We start from the raw sequence: 19805 nt of genomic DNA on the forward strand, positions 1-19805 counted from the left end.
ATAGCTGCTCTTGTTTCTTATTCACGCTGTGGATCCCTGGGAGATCACTCTCATGAAATAGCTGCTCTTGTTTCTTATTCACCCTGCTGATCCCTGGGAGATCACTCTCATGAAATAGCTGCTCTTCAGCAGACTGTTTATGCACATATCATTTATGAGATCTGTACTAATCTGCATGGCAGAGTATTCATTCTTACAAGGCATTTGGCTTCCCTTGGTGTTTTTTGACAGGCAGCAAGCTTCTGACAACACACAAATGAAGCTCCAATTAAAAGGACCGAACTGTACTTAAAGAGGATTCTGTTGCGGCTGTTGTGCTGCTGAGAGTGAACTCTTTTATGTTCTTAAATGGAGAGGTTAAACATGTGGGCCATTCAGTAAGTTGCTGTCATTGTCGTCTAAAAGCTGAAAGTGTTCAAAAGAAATAACGGGCTTTGTCAATTTCTCAACAAAGACAAGCAGAAAACCTGGACCTGTATTGTGTGAAGGGCAACAAATAACACACACACAAGACTTTCACTTGCAAAGTGTGGCTCCACACAGAAAGCCTGCATTTATTTAAAATGCCCATGAACACGCAAATGTAATGACCGAATTAGAAAAGAATGGTCCTTATAGAGATTTTGCATTGCTGTGGTATCCAGAAGCTGGATATCCTGGAAATGCTTCGAACTTCACATCTTAGAACAAAGGGGTGAATCCTTAGCTGACACTTTAAAAACAGCACAGGACTTGGCATGGAATGAGTCACCTAGCCATGTTGTTGATCCTGAAATCACTGTGATCCTAGAAAACTTTACAAAGCTGAAGATTTCCAAGCTACTGTGCTTGGAGCCGGTGGAGCACTGATGGGCAGGACGGCCTCCTCCTGTTCGTACATGTTTGATGTTCTCATGACTGGGTTTGTGGTAGCAGTAAGAGGAGCAGGGTCCTGCCCCTGGTTCTACCTGCATATCCTGCGCTGGAACAGGTCACACCAGTACACTGTGTTGGTGGCCACATCAACATCCAGGGCAATGGCGTTCTTCAGCATGGAGACCACCTGGGTGTAATCCCTCTTCACCAGGTCTATCTTGCGGATTTCGTGCCGATTCGTGAACATCAGGTATGGACTCTTCCCTGGGGGGGAAAATAACTACATTAAAAAAAAAAATTCACACAATATCACAACAGCATTAGACGTTCACAGCTGGGAAAGCAATGTAAATGTGTCGCCAAAATGCCATTACACATTCATTCATGAGACACAGCGAGGATAAACAGGAGCTCCAGGAAAGAAAGAATGAAAGCATGCAGATTAAAACACCTGATCTGTGCACTAATTAGTAGAGATTGCTATTGTTTTTAAGGGCACGTCAATGTTTCTAAAGGCAGAGTAGAAAGAGAATTTTCTGCTCAGCTCTGGTTTACATTATCAGCTCCTACCTGGCAGCATCAAGTCTGTGGTTTTTGATGCTGTTCCTGAAGGGAGGCGAAAGAGTCTTATTTACTTGTTTAACAAACCCCCAGGGGGGGGGATTAGTCTACTCACCCATAACCTCTTTGATTGCAATAAATCCCATGACAATATCACCTAGACTCCCAACACAAACAAAGCACATGCAGGCAGACACACACACACACACACACACACACACACACACACGAATCCCTATGGGACTGCAGATTGCTGGTTCAATGGGTGATAAATAGAAGATATTTCCATCATGTTCTTTATCTGAACAGAGCATTGCGATATGTTTTGTTATTTTATAGAGAAAGCCTTGGCTTAAATAACCATTCAATACAAATCTCTCATGCAGAACAGAATAGAAACTAGCACAGGTTACGTGAGGAGGATGATGATACATAACAATAACATGCAGCTGGGTTTACAAATGTACTTTCAGCAATATTTTAATGTGGCTGGATTGCCACACATAATAATGACTTGATTATAAGATGAATAAGTGAATGGCTTCACAATTAGCCACACAGGCTACAAACAGCACTTCACTACTGTTGTTAACAGCTGGAGGGAAAAACAGATCCAGCTGCAGTATGATGGAAAGGGTTTAATACTGAAAACAGCAGTACAGCTTCATAGTACATTAATGCACTGTACAGTATACTGCTTTCAAATAGGGTCCGATTTTGCAAATCCAACTGTGAACTTTGCCAGTGAATGCATACATCTTTCCAGAAAGAAGATCTGAAAAATACCCTATTGTGTGTGAATATGAATTCCCTTTCAGACTGACAGAGCGACCTCATTGTATCCTTGCAAGCTAGCCTGTCACTTGGGATGCCTTACCCACTGCCTTGCAGGTCTTGCTCACGGCATCCATCTCATAGCCCTCGTAGCACTCACACTTGTAGTCTCCTTTGTAATTGATGCAGATCTGATCACATGCGTCCGGATTCTCACATTCATCTATGTCTGAAAGGGACATTTGAAACCCATCAGTAACGGCACTCAGATCAGCGCAGCAGGGGGCAGGGGGGTTAGGGGGAGGGGGCCACAGTCACAAGAGCTGCAGCTTTTGTTTCAACAGTTTGAACAGCAAAGGGCAGGGGCTGCCTGCATTTCAATTACCTCCGCAAGTCTTCTTGTCCAGCAGCTTGTATCCCGCGGGGCATTCGCATTCATGGCCGATCCGCATGTCCGTGCACATGTGGGAGCAACCGCCATTGTTGACAGCGCATTCACTGAAGCCTGCGCAGGGGGAACAAGAGGACAGCGATCAGCATCTCCAGCGCGTTTTGGTATGCAAGACACAGCAACTGACAGGAGGTATTCCTTAGAGTACAGGAGGAGGCAGTGATAAAGTCTGTTCTAGGCTGGAGGACAGAAGAGGAGGACAATGGATTGCAAGCCCCTGCCCTGATCACACTGTACTACAGGATTCTGGAACAAAAATATCTTTGACTTCCAGGTAACTTTTAAAAAACATTCCGATTATGCCATAAGGTGATGTGACACACCAGCGCTCGTTTCATGCTAACTGCAACTTTCTTCCAGAGGTTTTTTTTTTGTGCACAGAATGCCTCTGCCCAGACAGGTATAAGGATTGGACAAACAGTACCGTTAAATAAATAGTCTGCCCCTTCCCAGGCTTGTTATTACAACAGCGATAATGTAGTGCAGTATCTGGCAGGTCTGTCTCATTTTGGGCTGACAGGCGATGTGCCCGGTTGGCAGGATTCTCAAGGAACAATCTCAAAACAGATGCACACTGTAATCCCATGATGCAGCCTGAGATCACTTGAGAACTCACGTTGCAGGCTTGTCACACACTGTAGCAACAGTGCCATCCCGGCCCTTCACAATGGGCCTATATATTGTCCGATTTGGGTGTAAAAAATAGTAGTGGAAAAGTTGACTAGGAATATGAAAAGCATGGCTCGAACGCGTAACACATGTAAATAATTATAAAAAACAAACAATCTTACCGCATTTCTTGATGGGTTCATCAGACCAGTCTCTGCAGTCTTTGTGAGAGTCGCACACCTTGCTGCTGTCAATGCACTCGCCGCTGTTGCACTGGAAGCTCGCCAGTCCGTCGCACATGCTCGCTGCGGCGTGTGAGAGAGAGAGAGACGGAAATACATTAGATAATCTTCATTACCCAACATGGTCCCACAGTCCATGAAGCACAGTTCTGTCACTTACCATTCACACAGCCTGCCTCGTCGCTGTAATCCGGACAGTCGTGTGCCTTGTCACACTGCTTCATGCCTGGAATACAGGAGCCGTCCCCACACTGAAACTCATCAGGCCGACACGTCACAAGGGCTTACATTAGAAACAAAAAGATGATCTGTTACTTTATTACACATCAAATAAAGTTTCTTACACTTACAGAACATTTATACCCCATGTGTTCTTTAAGAAACCTGCTGCGTGACATTTGGACGCAGTGTGACGTTTTTTTTTTTTTTTTCTACGCCAAAATTCGAACTGCATTAAAAATGCTACAAAAAAATATATATGTTTAAAGGGAAAGTGCTATTATCAGATTTCAAATGCTAGAAATAATCATAACGGTGCTGTCTGAACTCAAATTGTCCGCTGCACATTTCCCTTAACTGTGTAGCACCTTCTTTCAGCACAGAATTTCGATGAAACCCGTCTCTGCCACATTTCAGCTGGGTTTATTTGAAACCAAATGATTGTTAAAATCGTCAGTAATCCATTTTGTTTTTGCTTGGCACCGGGCACTGCACCCCAAAGCTTAGTAACATTGTAGATTAACAATGAATACAGAAAGGCTCTGAACTGAAGGGCAGAACAAGCCACCAACCACCTTGTAAAGGTTAAAAGATGAACTCAACAAAGAGAGGCCCCTTTTAAACAATGCGTGCCCCTGACATGCAACGGCCACAACAATTTGCAATTGTGCTTGTCTAGCTCCGGCTATTGAACCGGGCTCTGTTGTCAAGACTACCTTTGTCTGAAAGCAACTTCATCCAGTTCTAAAAAATAAATATAAACCGAAATAATAAAAATGGGAGCTTACGGCAGCTGCTCTCGTCAGATTTGTCCTTGCAGTCCGAGTCTCCGTCGCACCTCCAGCTCAGGTGGACGCACTCCCCGCTGGCGCACTGGAACTCTCCGGGGGTGCAGCGGGGTTTGGTCCGGCGGCCGCAGCGCTCGATAGACTCGTCTGACCGGTCCGGACAGTCGGGGTCCCCGTCGCAGCTCCACAGCTGGGGGATGCAGGCAGAGTTGTTGCAGCGGAACTCCAAGGGGCCGCAGGCGGGTTCCGAGCAGTGCTCCTCGTCACTCCCGTCTCCGCAGTCATCGGCCCCGTCGCACACGAAGATGGGGGCGATGCACTTCCTGCTCCGGCAATGGAACTCGCTGGAAGGGCAGGGCTTCATGTCTGCAGGATACACAGTCCCTCATACAGGTTTAACACAGAATTTGCACATAATTTCTGTTTTCTTCACCATGGTTTCTCATGGTCATACTCTTAACTGTTTACTCTGCTTTGCTGTCTTTATTAATATGGTTTACTATTCCTCACTATTCTTTAAGATGAGGGAACACAAAGCCACAAATCCTTATGGAAACTGGGCGTTATTGTGATCATTTTTCTTTTTCTTTTTTTACATGCACGTGAACGCATCCTTAGAAATGAAAAATCTGAGAACATACGAGATCATGAGCAAGAGATACAAAACAAACAACTCGACTCTCCCGGGTCCGTGCACTGGAGACTAGATCATTATTCCAATTACACCAGCATCAAGAGCAACACCACAAGCACACCAGCTGCAGAAAGAGAACGGGAGGCAAGCGCAATTCTATCCCTACAACAGGCTGACCTGAAAGGTGGCATTATCTGTACGACACAATGCAATAGAACTCAGCACACTGAACTGAACGCAATCACAGTCCATGAACATTTCAATGAAGACCTGCAAGGGCGAGATGCATTACCCCAGCGAGGGGCAGCACACAGGCCACGCTGTTCTTTTCAGGCATTTAGAAGGAGCGACACAAGGCTTTGAACCCAATTGTCTTCCATGTTGTTAGTGCTGCAGTGCTACAAACATGGTGGTTCTCGTCTTGCCTTTGTTGAGAAAATAAAGATTGATACAACAAATACACCACTGTAGATCAGCCTGGTACCTAATCACACCACTGTAGATCAGCCTGGTACCTAATCACACCACTGTAGATCAGCCTGGTACCTAATCACACCACTGTAGATCAGCCTGGTACCTAATCACACCACTGTAGATCAGCCTGGTACCTAATCACACCACTGTAGATCAGCCTGGTACCTAATCACACCACTGTAGATCAGCCTGGTACCTAATCACACCACTGTAGATCAGCCTGGTACCTAATCATACCACTGTAGATCAGCCTGGTACCTAATCACACCACTGTAGATCAGCCTGGTACCTAATCACACCACTGTAGATCAGCCTGGTACCTAATCATACCACTGTAGATCAGCCTGGTACTTAATCACACCACTGTAGATCAGCCTGGTACCTAATCACACCACTGTAGATCAGCCTGGTACCTAATCACTTCCTGTGCCTGACTGTGGGATTGAGTGTGATAAACAGCACAGTGAGTGAAGCGACTTTCAGTCTACTGGGTGATAGATAGATGGATGGATGGACAGATATACAACTATATCAAAATAAAGAACAGATCTTGCCATCTCAAGAAAAGTGGAACACAGTGACGATGGATGTTGCTAGTTCTAAAACGAGGTAAAAAAAAATGGACTTCCAAGCATTTTGTGCTTTTTCATTTTTTTTTTTTTTTTAATGGTGTCTAGCCATTATAATGTCAGCCTATTGTGACCGTGGCAGACAGACCGAAGAGGAGCTGGATGCAGGCAGACAATGGGAAGGAGTATCTGATAGAAGGGCTTGTTAGGCTGCAGGAAACACTCGGGTCAATGTGACCTGAGGTATTTATCTATGTAATTGGAATGCATGAAGAAAAGAAAATGCTTTGACAAGGTCTAGGTATTATTAGTATGATGATGATGTCTGGAAATGGCTGCACCTCTCTAGAGAGCTGTTTATAAACAAAGTTTATACAAATCTCTACAAGGCTGAGGTTATTACTTTGGGCTGTACAGAGCAGATTCATTTAGTTATCATGAATGACCCTTATAAAAGTTTCCCACAGTAATGAAGCACAGTGAAAGCATGGTAAAGCACAGGGAAGTACTGTAAAGACCAGTGAGGTATGGTAAAGTAACTGCAGAAAATACTAATAAAACTTTCACATCAGGAAAGGGTTAAAAAAGAAGAAGAAAAAACTGCCCTGACATCAATGTCATTAAACAATAAAAGCCTAACAGATCACCACGGGGACGTGACTGCGTTAGCGCGCCAGCCTCCGCTCCAGCCTCCGCTCCAGTGGTTACCAGGGTAACCTACTCTATTGATGGTCTGCCGAGAGGGCAGGTGACCTCTGGCCTGGAAGGTTACAGCTATGAATAAGGATGGGGAATAACTTCTTGAAATACACATTTAACGGAGCTTCAGGGACGCGATCTACCATACAGTAATTCACAAGATACTGAGGCTGCCTCAGCGTTTTTAAGGTAAAAGATTTAGACCTGTAATCAAGGCTCCAAACAGTAGCTTGACAGAAAGCCAGGATATTGCAGACAGCATTCGAACATTATCTGATCTGCCAGTCTTGGGTTCCAAGCATGTTTCACTGTCAGTACTGATGTGAAGCAGGGAACCACTATATTGTTTTTAATACAAGGTGTCCTAGCCAGGCATTCGCTGAGGAATGAGCTTGTATTGGGAGCTACACAGTACACTATTAAATACTCATTCATTGGATAGGAAGTGAAGGAGACCTCAGTCTATCCAGAGGCTGTGCAACCTTTCCTTTGAAGGGCACTCTAGGGGTGTGAGCTTCGTGTTCAGTTCCTGTTCAATTAGTGTCACAAACTGTGGGAGAGACCTGTGGGCATCCAATAAGAAGTGGGCTGTAGAAAAGCCCCCCTGCCTCTGAAAGAGCAGAATCCAGGCTGGGAAAGGCAGTCAGATCTGACATCCTTGTTGACACTTAATCACACTTGTATATGTAAAAGCAAGGGGTGAAAAAAAACTTCCCATAAACTTTCTGACAGATACTTTGAACTAAGGACCCATTGTCCGCTGTGCTGCAGTGAGTTATTTCAATTTAGTAAGGTTAACACACCTGAAATCACAACTGAAACGAACAGACGAAAACAACACCACTTAACAAGGAAGGGTGGGAATCCAGGCCATGCAACTTCTGAAGCCTGACGAAACACGCTTTCAAGCTCAACCAACAGCCTTGTAGAAAAAAGCTCCCTTAGAAATCATAGCACTCCCACACACCTCGCAAGATTAGGAATGCTAGTAAAAGCGTGACACCGACAGAGTATTGCAGGTTTACTGTGTTTAGACTGCAATTCATATGGAGGATCAGACTTCCTCAGTTATGGCATTTTATCATAATGGAGTATCAGGGTATTTTAAATATCACAATCTAAACCATGCTAACGTATCAAATACACACACACTGTACTGTACTGCGAGTTCTGAAGACAGATCGAGGAAGGACTGAGTGAGGATCTTTCACCAGCGGATGGGAACTAAAACCCATTTCCCCCATCCTAAATCAGCTTCAGCGCTTTGCCTCTGCCCTTTCATCTGCCTGGTAAAACTTTTCACTTTGACTGTGTTTAACTGCAGGTACAACCCCATGGCTGCAGCCCTCGCCTCTCCTCTCCTCAGTGCTGGAGCACAGGTATTGGAGTCCCTCAGGGATCACTTGACCGGGCAGTGCGTCTCTTGCAGAGGAAATATTGAATTCCTGTGCCATTCAAGGTTTCAGCAAAGCAGGAAGGCATAGCTTGTGTTTTAACTGGGAATGAAGCTCTACGCTCAGTGGCAAGACACATAAAACGCTGTCCGTTTAATTTCCCTTTAGTTTTCCCCTTAAGTGTTCCTCAAATTTAACAGTGTTGCAGAAAGCAGCTCAACACGCACAGAGTCAATACCCTAGTGAAGGGAAATTGTATTGTTTTTATTATAAATATTTATTTGGCCGATGGCTTTATCTACATTGAGACTCTCGCTCTCTGCCCCTGTGGAATACGGAGAGCTCCCTGTGTTATTCTGTTAAACGAATTTTAGAGACAGAGAATACAGGGTTCTTAACAGAAATGAGAAGTTCAAGAGTAGCACTGAAGCTTTTTAGTGTTAGAGAAATGGATTTTAAAAACTCACGCAAGAGGATATCCACCACAACAGCGAGTCCTGGACTCATCTGTTGATTGGAATCCTATTACAATGGATAATTCGGCGTGCAATGCAGTGCATCTCAGAGTGGACAGCGTTGCATTGAAGCACAGCACAGCGGCTCTCCTAAACCCTTTCATGCATGAAATATTGAAAACATGTCAAACAGAGAGAGTAATGCCTTGTGAGGTTTGCATCTAGGTTTACAGACTGGGACGTTCCACAGAATGGGAGGAAAAGGATTGCCACGCTCTTTACCCTTTCATTTAATGAGTTCATTGCACGGGCTTATGCCTCTCTTAGCAGTAGCAGGGACTGCGGGAGCAAGCTTCTTATCTCTAATCCCAATGGCCAGACCCTGACAGGGCAGCCTACTCTCCAGACAGCTGGGCACCAGAACCCCCATTACATTGACGATCACCTAATCCTTCAGCTAAGCTGGGCCCTGGATGGGTAATGAAGCAGTGATCCAGAGAGTCTTTAGGGCAGCAACAAAAATTGCATTTTTGGTTGCTTAGGGCCTGGTATGAAATCCCTTCAATGGCTTGGAAAGATTGCCTGCTCGAGTCGGAGGGCTCTCTCTACTTAAATATATTGATATTTTTATTATTACAGTCCTACACTCTAAACGAAGGTTATCTGTGCTTATCCGTCCAATTTACTGGACAGTACATACAAATCTATTGTCAAAGGAGATTGCGAGCACCAGCACTGTCAAAGCTGAGAGAAGAATTCTGCAGATTGGGAAGAAAACAACTAAGCTAGTGGTTTAAAACCTTTTGCTGTTTCAATTCTGTTTCATTTTGTACAAATTGTTTTCCATCCTGAGGCAGACAGACGTGTTTGTTGAATGCCTCTTAATCTTTGAGCTGTTGCATGCTTTATTCTATACCTTTGATCTGAAACATGTCTTCTCGTGGGACCAAACAAGACTGCAAACAGAGCAGAATGATTGGGCTAAGCAGGGGATGAGGGGAGAATATCCCACAGCACCGCAACGAAATGCAAAACAACAACCTACCATCCCAGCCCTTACAGCAGCCTGCTCCCTCCGCCTACTGAACTAACATAAACACACCCTCCGAGTCCAAAGGAAATTAATCTGCGTTTCTGCAAATTGAGGTGTTAAACTTTAAGCGTTTTCAAAGTCAATAAAGCCCTTGTCTCAAGGTTTTGCATGCATAATGTGTTCTTCCAGTCAATTAGCACAAGTAATTCATTTTAAAGAAGTGCATGCATTAGAAACAAGGAGAGCCTGGGGGACCACGGCTCTGTAGAGTTTCGAAGCCAGGGATTGATCACGGGAGGGGATGTGTGCTGCATGGTGTCACCAGGGAAGGTGCAGTGTGTCTTGACAGGTTTACATTCACATCAGGACATGCATTATTCATAGACACATGCAGAGGCTGCTTTTTGTTAAAAGCTCTCCCATCTCTTGCTCTGATTTTGGGCTATTGTTATTATTTATGTTCAAAAGAAACCCACTGCCAGAGAGCACACATGCTTATTAAGCTACAGCCATTTCTATGTAGTATTTGAAACCAAGGAGATTTTGAATGCTGGTGTCTGGGAGCAGTTCTGGGTTGGAGGAGGGTTGCTGCAAACATATTACCCCTGCTTCATTTCTTCTTGAACTAAATACTGATGTATTTGTTATGTAATATAAAAACCCTACAGAGACTCAGAGGCACTGTATTTAATTTCCTATTTACAAGGATTTACACAAGTGTAGCTCAATTGAAGAGCAGACCCGCCCCCTTGCTGTGTAACTAGAGTGTGAATCCAGGCTGCACCTCTTAGAGAGACAGTGTTGCTCTCAGAGGGCGTGATGTCCCTGAGACTGCATGCTGTCTGGCTACTCAATAATTCATGGACTGCTGCTCCATCGACCCCCAATCCATACATTATACACGATGTCTCATTGACTTGTGCACTGCAATGGATACAAGAGGAAAGAGCAGACTGCTTATACTCTACACATCCAGAAACTGTCATCATCACCACCACCCTGAAATCAATTTGAAATCAAAAGCACCAATGCAAGACCTTGGTTAAGACAGTAACACGTACATCCCACAAGTCAGCTAGAGTGAACGGAAGAAAGAAGGGTTAGGCGTTTATAATTAAAGAGGTATTATGTAGTATGCATCCAGTATGACAGCAGTGCGTGCTGTAGAAAGATGTGTTCTTGCTAAGAGTCATGCATGGGAGAGCTGTTTGAAAACTTCAGATAAGGCTTTGTTCAGAGTGGAGTGGCTCATTGCATTGACAGCGGGGCATCAAGCTTTTCCACTAGGCTGTTCCAGATTGCTGCCGGCTCACATCAGGTAGCTGATTGGTGGGATGCACTGGAGTTTCCATTCCGTTCTGTGCACAGACACAGCAAGTGGAGAGTGCCAAGAGGCTCCAGAGAAGAGAGGAGCAATCACAAGAACAGCCACTTCCCTGACCCACACCTTCCACACACTGAAACCAGCATGGGAACAGACACCAAGCATTCCTCACAATGAAAACGCATCAGGGACTCTGCACCTAAAACATGACTCTCACTGCTCAGATAACCGTGCCTCCTGCTCGGGTCTGCAGGGACTCTGCTGGGCAGGCTTTTACTTGGGAGCTTTATCAACTTCTGGAAATGAAGCTGTCAATAGCCGACTCACAACAAAAATAAATAAATAAATACAAAAATCTACAGGTTTTTATATGAAAGGTCCTCCAGACTTTATTCTTTTTTTGTGTGCGTGTGTGTTGGTTTCATGGTTAAATGATTAGACTTTCTGGAAACGTTTGCCCTGAGTTACTGACAGAGTGCTTGGGTTGAGGTGAGTGTTGGGGTACATGTCATCATCAGTGTGAAAAGAAGATTGGTGATGCATTATTATTGTTTTTTTGTGTTATTTACCCAGAACACATTTAATATGATGATCTGCAATTCTTTCTGGGTTTTTCTGGTGTGTCTGAAAGATTGATCACGCTGATGCGGCCGGGTCTGAAGCCCATTCTACTGCAGCTCTGATTGATGGGACCACTTCACACAGAAACCTCCCTGTGCAGTGCAAGCTCCAAACCGCTCTGTAGCGCCACCCACCTTTTCTCATTTAATAAAATCTCTAGTGTAATTACACTCTTTGTCTCTCGCTCCGGAATGGGTTCTGATACTGTGCTTGTTCCGCTTCTCACTAGAGTGTGGCTTCTGTGATCTCGCAGTTCTTTCTTTCACCCCCTCACCTGAAGGGCACTCAGCCTCATCCATGCCATTCTCACAGTCTGTCTCCCCGTCGCATTGCCATGACAACGAGATGCACTTATTACTGGAGCCCCCACAGTTGAATTTCTCAGGCGGGCACGTCTGTCGGCCTATCAGGGGAGAAAGGAAACAGGTAGTTAATAACCAAGAGGAAACCCAGCTTGTAATCAGTTCCCTGTGAAAAATCACAGTGGAGCCAGTGGTTGATTCCTGTGAGGAGTAGTACACAGCATGCACTGTACAGATCTGTCAAGACATACAGAACTGTATATGTTGATTACAAAGTGATTTCAGCAATCTACTGCATCCAGCGTACTCATGGCAGGTCGGGCAGATCTGGTGTGCAGCACCAGGGTACCATGGCTTTCCACAAGTGGGTACAGGGGTACCTCTAGTCATCAAGATTCCAGGAACTAATGCTGAGGGAACACAAAGCCACTTCCCTCAGTTCCCTGTAACTTTGATACAGCAAAGTTGCCTCAAACTAGGTCTCCCGGTGTAATGAAACCAAGTGGCTGCGTGCTCCCTCAGCTTAAGAAGCACCCCTAAACACAGCTGTGATGTGGCCGTGTTGCCCTGAGTCTGTAGTCCGCTTGCAGCACAAATAGCATGCATTGTACATTCAACAGCAGGCCACAGAGCATTAACATTGTAATTGGAAACTGTACTGTAATCAGTTGGCATCTCAGCCCACTGAACTGAATGGAAAGGTAAGGGCTGGATACGAGTCACAAATAATAATAATAATAATAATAATAATAATAATAATAATAATAATAATAATAATAATAAATACCGCCAGAACCTACAATTTAGTTTTTAAAAAAATCACATAAGACGAGTACCTAAACTTGCCTCGATTGTCCTCCATTGCCCAATGATTTCACAGCGTTTCTCTGTGAGCGCCACTGTGTGAGTCAGCAGCGCCCCACTTTCCATGCCCAATTCCAGCCTGCTGCTATACTATGTGCTCTTACTATTGGAAATGTTGGAAAAATATTGCATTCCCTCCTACGGGACACATCTAGTCAATTAATTTTACTCTTCAGCTATTTCTGCGGATGAGAGGACTCTGCCCGGTCCACAAGGTATGGATTAGCGCTGCATGGCTGGTCAGTGGTGAAGAGATATTAAGATTTGCATCTGGACTGATCTTCCCAGAGCCAAGCGCTTCATTAGCCTTTGCCCACTTCTGCTAGGGGATCCTTGCCAGGACTTGTGGGCCCAGCGTATTATAAAAAGAGCTGATTTGTTGAAATACTATAAAGTCAAAGACAGTTATATACATATCAAACTGTTTTGTTGTAGTTTTAAAACCCTATTTAAAAGGCTTTGTAAATCTGACCCAGTGTTTAATTCACTCAATGCTTTATCATTCACCTCTGCCGTTTACCTTCCATTCATTCCGAAACACGTCCTCCCTTCACCCTAACTTATTTCAGACCTGTCCTTACATTCAACCTTTCTTGTCCAAGAAGAAGGCATAAGAAAAGTTTATTTTCCTGCGGACCCTGATGAGAGATGGAACAGCAGCAGAGTCCCTTCAAGCGAGCTGTAGACAGATTCACTTTAGCACAGCAACCAAATCCACATTTTGACAGGAGATTCCCAGAAGCTGCCAGCATTGTTAAGACTACACAGCACTCCGCTGTTTGGCTTCCTCCCTCCTCACCACTGTGGAGCTGTTCAGATACTCAATGCATTTCCATATGTCTGTGTCTCTCTTAATTAACAGGAAGGGGCAGAGGGGCATAGTCTTTACACAGTGCCGTGCGACAAACTCTAATCCCACTGTTATCTGACATAGAATAAGAACAACAGAGCCACTGTGATGGCAATATCAACTGGTATTACATCTTCTGGGGTCTAAACCTGTGCTCAGTCCAGGGAAAGTGTTTTAAAGGAGAATATAGTAAATATTACTACGACTACTAATAGGATTATTATTATTAGGCCCAAAATTGTAAATGTAAGCAGAGCGTTCCTGGTTCCAGGAACCTAGTTTGAGGCAGCTTTGTTCTCTCACAGTCTCCCCTGGTGCGCCAGGCACTGGCCTGAAACCAAACCACAAAGTGGCTTTGTGTTCGTTCAGCGTAAGATAATTTGTTCTGTAGATTCCAGATGAACTGTGGTGGTTTGAACCAAGCTAAATTACAGTGTTTATTTAAAACAGATCTTAAACAAACAAACAAAAGAACTACAGTAAATGTTTAAGAGTATGACAAACTCAAAATAGCAGGTGCTGTTATCCATGTGTGAGATCAATGAAGAGGGCGGGGGAGGTTACGAGTCGGCTCTCTTAACATGATCATGTGCGCTCAGATGGGCTATCTGCAGACTAGTACAGTTTTGATTAATTGTTGACAGAAAGTCGCACATTATAAGCTTCCTGAATTGCTGTGTTTACATTAAGGCGATGGTAAAGTGATTGATTCGGTTATCTTTTTAATTCTGTTGCCTAATCTGGATGCGATCAATTCATTGTCTAGTTCACGTTGAAACCATAATAAAACCAATAGCTCACTGTCATCGCTGTTGTGCCATCATCTTCATCAGGGCAGTATGATAATATCTAGCTGGCGTGTGCAAGGCTTTGTCCTTTAAAGAGGCACAGCACTGTGTTTAAAATGAGAGGCTGCTTATGCAATACTAAGCTTGTGGTGTAGCAGAGGCTTATTCCATCTTCTAGCATTCATTGAGGCAGTGTGATTCAGTGGTTAAAGAAAAGGGCTTTTAACCAGGAGGTACCCGGTTCAAATCCCGGCTCAGCCACTGACTCAATGTGCGACCCTGAGCAAGTCACTATACCTCCTTGTGCTCTTTCAGGTGAGAAAGACAGAGATGGGAGATGTTGTTGAAGGTGACTCTACAGCTGATGCATAATTCACACACCCTAGTCTTTGCAAGTTACCTTCAATAAAGGCATAAAAAACAATTAATAATAATAATAACTGATGGGCCGCTGTGCGTATATCATGTTTATTTCAAATGCTGGAATGTCATTTGTAGTGCACATTGTAGGATCATTTCTGCTTGCATATACTCTTGTAGTCCTGGGTCTGCTAATAAGGGCATGTTGACTTATTTCCTTAGCAAACAAAATCACCTCTAAAAAAGAACAGGAAAGATGCATACATGTGTACATGGGTTGTTGTACCCTATGGAGTTTTTGCCTGTAGTATACAAGAGGTGCCTGCTGCTGTGCTAGGGGTAGAACACAAAGCTGCTGAGCCCTGTGTCTGATGCATGCTGCAGAGCGTGCTTGTTATTCAATAGGGCGTACGCTGTTATCCGAACATTACTGTAGTAGTTGAATGGATGTGTATCCTTTAAATCCATGTCACCGTTACTTGCAACATACAGTGCCATGCAGTTGTAGAGTAAAGCACATCTCTAAACAGCCACTGAAGTCAATGCATAGAGCCACAGAACCACAACAAAAGCACTTGCATTCCATGCCAGCTTACAAGAGACAGCAGAGGAAACAACCGGTTTCAACAGCGCATGTGTTTGCACACACACACACACACACACACACACACACACACACACACACACACACACACACCCTCACCCCACATCCACACCCCTGGATCCACACACACACACACACACGCTTCCTCACCCCAGGATCCACACACACACACACACACACACACACTTCCTCACCCCAGGATCCACACACACTTCCTCACCCCAAGATCCACACACACACACACACACACACACACACACACACACACACACACACACACACACACACACACACACACACCACATGATGAAGGAAAAGTGACCTTCATCTACCTTCTCTGAAGAGTAAGGGTTTGAATCTTCTCTTGCCTTGGTTTGAACCTTCTATCACCACACGTGTTTTTATTGTGTTGTGTGTACATTTGATTGTACAACCAATTCTGTGTCCAGCTTCCTGGGCACAATGCAACACAGGTTTAAAATTCAAATCAACACACACCCGACAGCCTTTCAGTACTTCAGTTTCTTGAAAACCCTTTAATATTTATAACTGGTTTGCTGCAAGTCTCTCAAGGTAAATCTCCATGCAACACTGGCATTGCAGGGCTGTAATGACACAGCTCCTCACTGCACTCTTGTATGGATGTGTGTCACTGAAGGTACAGGAAGGTGATGAATGGTAATTAGTTTTGCTCCAGCTGTGTACCAAAGACAAGCATATCCCTGGAAATCAGCATTTCTAATCACAGGAATATTTACTTAGATTCACGTTCAAGCACTCTCTTTGCTGTCAAGCCTTTAACTTAACAACATTCGATTCAATCCGAGAAGCTGAATCAGTTTGGATGGGGCTAAATGAATAGCCCAAGAGCTCCACTAAACCCTAATGATGTTCCGCTGACATGCAGGGCTTCCCACAAAGAGCAGGGTGGGGCAGCCAGGGTGAAAAACAAGAGCCCTGCTCACCCACGTGGGAAACTGCATCAAGATCTGCTGTATGGCTAGATACATGACATTGAAACCTTTCTGGGCATCTGACTGCAGCCTTCCTTTGTATGCAAAAAAAAAACCTGGCAAAACAGCACAGCATGTGGGGAGAGTGCTGAGGAAACCTTGGTTTCAGGAGCGCTAGCCCCAGGATGTACAGTTACACTGATTGTTATCACTATCACAAGCACAGGTACAGATGCCTCCTCTGCAGTAAACAGCAAACAGTGACCCAGCGCCCTACCAGCACATGTATTGGAGAGCGCTGTGCCATTACGATGCCACTGGTGATCGTGCTGAACCCTGCACGCATGACAAGGGGACGGGGATCAGCTTGTGAGAAAACACTCGTCCAGAGAAATCGACTTCCCTGCACAGCGGTGAACCGAAACCAAGCACAGCTTACAGGATTCCCCATTCACTTATTAAAACACAAACCACAAATCCACTACATAAAGAGTCCTCTACTCATTCCAACGGTTGACATGTACAAGCCTGTACATATAAATAATATATATGAGCAAAAGATTAACAAATGTCAATGACTGCAGCTTGTATTACCCAGCCTGACCCTGGAAAGGTTAAGAAAGGCTCTCTTTGCTTAGCTGCCTGACACTGTCAACATTCATTAAAGTCTGTGCTGCTCCAGCAAGCTCCCATCTGCTGCTTGCCCCGTGGCTCGTCAAAATGCACCATCATTTAGTGAGCTTGTAAACGGTAACGGATTTCACTGCCAGGACTCGACCCCAGAGAATTTCACACTGCATTTCAAAAAAAGGAACCGAAGCTGTAAACTTGAAGACATGAGTGGGTTCAAAAAGCATAAAGAAATTGGTCAAACCAACTGATGTACTATTTGTGAATAAAAGCATCTGCCAAATAAATAAATTAATAAATAAATATAATTAAACAGTCCAAAGATGTATTAATACAGTTCCACCTATTCCATGAGCTTGTTACCTACACAATGAGGCCAATCAGACTCATTTTAAAACCTGGAATGGGGGAAGCTGCTATGCAATAGGAGTCCTTTTCCATCAGTGCTGTTGTGTTCTTGTGCTGCCAACAGGCACTATCATCCCACAAGGAATATAAACCTACTTTGGGGGGGGGGGTATGGAATCCAAGATGGAAGTCAATACTAATTTGGTTAGTGTTCCGAGGTCAATATTCCACTTTGATCAGCACAGCAGGTTCTTTATCTTGCTGTGTGGCTGTCAGATTTATTTTTGAAAACCCATGGCCATGCCGAGATACAAACACATCTATTAAGAATGCCTTTTCCGATATAAAAAGACATCTATTCAAAATGACAGCTGTCAACAGTTGCAAGCTATTAATGATGGTGTTTAATGTTTTAATTGTACTGTACAGCAGTTCTTGTGAAAGGAATAGCACTGATAGCATAAAAACACACGGGAAACATCACAAACGTGAGCTTCTCCGATGCTGATCCCCAATGTCCTGTCCACCCACCCCAGGTATCCACTTCCCATTCAGCATTCAAGAACTCTCCTGCCCTTGACTGACAAAGACAAATTACTGGCAAATTTGACATGGACAGCTGCTTGAGACCACCATGCTGATCTATTGCCCACTCTGGATACTGAACTGGAGACTGTCCAGCAGGCTAGAAGATCCCATCCATCACCAATCTGCTGAACACTGCAGAACCCCACTACAGCATCCTGTCCAATACCAGACATCACCAATCTGCTGAACACTGCAGAACCCCACGCAGCATCCTGTCCAATACCAGACATCACCAATCTGCTGAACAGTGCAGAACCTCACACAGCATCCTGTCCAACACCAGACCCATTCTTTGTCACCCATTTAAGCAAAGATTTCCCTTTGACGTGAGGTCTGAAGAGACAGACGGGAAGAGGACGGCAGGATTGGGGCTGAACTCTGAAGACATGAAGAATGATGAGGACATTACCTCGACACACGACTTGATTAGAAGTGTTCCCTCACAATCAACCATCAACTGCGCCTTCGTCATAACCTGCTGTATAAGATGTCAGTAAAGCAAGTTTTTGCCGTATCGTAGATGAGCTGGTCCTGAGCAAGAGTGCCAGACTACACGGAAGGAAGTATTCCTGAGACTGTCACTTACTGCACGTGGATCCTGCCTCATCGGATCCATCGGAGCATTCTGCCTCCCCATCGCAGAGCCACCTGGCAGGGATGCACTGGCCGTTCTGACAGGTGAAGTCCGTCGGGGCACAGGTCTTCTTCACTGCCCAGGGGAAACACAGGAAGGTAAACACATTGGAAGCCACAGTGATACAAGATGTACAGCAGTGTGCATGTTTATTAAAACACCACCCCATTGCTTCTGAAATCAAACCACTGTCAAAATAGGCAAATTAGTGATCGTCTAATTTAATTGATGACTTTATAGACCACACACGTAATTCATTTAAAACAGTAAGATAAAAGGAACCCATAGCCACAAATGTTAAAATACTTGAGACTTTTTGGAACTTGATTAAGATGTCTAATTAAAAGCACAAAGTGGTCTAACATTTTCACACGTGAGTGCTTACTGGGTCTATATCACTGAAAACTCATTGAAATTCTCACACCATGAGGTTTTCATGCGTATAAAGGATACAAAATGACGAATCTTGAGGAGTTCTAATAAATTTGCACACTACTGTAGGTGGATCAGATTATTAAAGGATGCAGACACAAAGGAGTACTAAAGAAGGGTTTAAAATGTAGTTCCTGAGCTTGTTTTCTGCTTGTTTATGACTTTATTGGGGTCTGATGATCGGTAACTGTGTCTAGCATGTTCTATCCCTTCAAATTAATATTGGTTTGCCTTTAAATATGAGCAGCAGGGGTTGAGCAAGAGACACACAGACAGATGTAATCACAGAGAGAGAGAGAGGGAAAAATGTTGAACAGTCATGGAGACATGCATAGAAAAGACAAGCAGAGTTCCATTTTATTTCTAAATTTTAATGAGGAACTTTGATCTGTTTGTTTTAAAAAGAAACGTTCATTGAATGACTTTCCGACCTGGTTGGAGAACACATATAGAGATGAATTATTAAATTACTGGATCATCCAAGACTGCTGTGGGTTATAAAGACTGGCCTTAATTTCAACAGAGTTATTAACCTGATCAAAAAGTGTATTTATATGTTTAATGCAAACGTACGAATGTCTAAATACTGACCAGCGAATAGCAAAGCTGGAATTGTAACCCCGGGACCTCTTGGCTCCCTATTTTGTGCTCCAACACGCCCCTGTTCCTGCAGTGCTGAATGTGCTGCCAGTCCCTGTGTCAGCAGTGCTGCTGAACCTTCCTTATAAATCCTGTGCAGCGAGGCAAACT

The 19805-nt window shown here is 44.2% G+C and overlaps 1 protein-coding gene across 5 annotated transcripts in view; it reads right to left on the reverse strand.

Moving 5' to 3' along the window:
• The window catches only part of LOC121327091 (low-density lipoprotein receptor-related protein 8-like), a 57101-nt gene that overhangs the window by 16346 nt on the left and 20950 nt on the right, over positions 1-19805 (reverse strand). For all 5 annotated transcript variants that reach the window (XR_005951525.1, XM_041270882.1, XM_041270881.1 and 2 more), the window contains exons 3-10: positions 18576-18698; positions 11977-12105; positions 4500-4865; positions 3653-3775; positions 3433-3555; positions 2576-2695; positions 2294-2419; positions 948-1119 (exon numbers count right to left, since the gene is read on the reverse strand). Coding sequence is in view for 4 of the 5 variants with exons in the window: in XM_041270882.1 (XP_041126816.1) it covers positions 948-1119; positions 2294-2419; positions 2576-2695; positions 3433-3555; positions 3653-3775; positions 4500-4865; positions 11977-12105; positions 18576-18698 (1282 nt within the window). In the remaining variant the exon portion in view is untranslated. The remainder of the gene's footprint in view (positions 1-947; positions 1120-2293; positions 2420-2575; positions 2696-3432; positions 3556-3652; positions 3776-4499; positions 4866-11976; positions 12106-18575; positions 18699-19805) is intronic.

The sequence above is a fragment of the Polyodon spathula genome, chromosome 14 (assembly GCF_017654505.1).
Source record: "Polyodon spathula isolate WHYD16114869_AA chromosome 14, ASM1765450v1, whole genome shotgun sequence".
NCBI lineage: Eukaryota > Metazoa > Chordata > Actinopteri > Acipenseriformes > Polyodontidae > Polyodon > Polyodon spathula.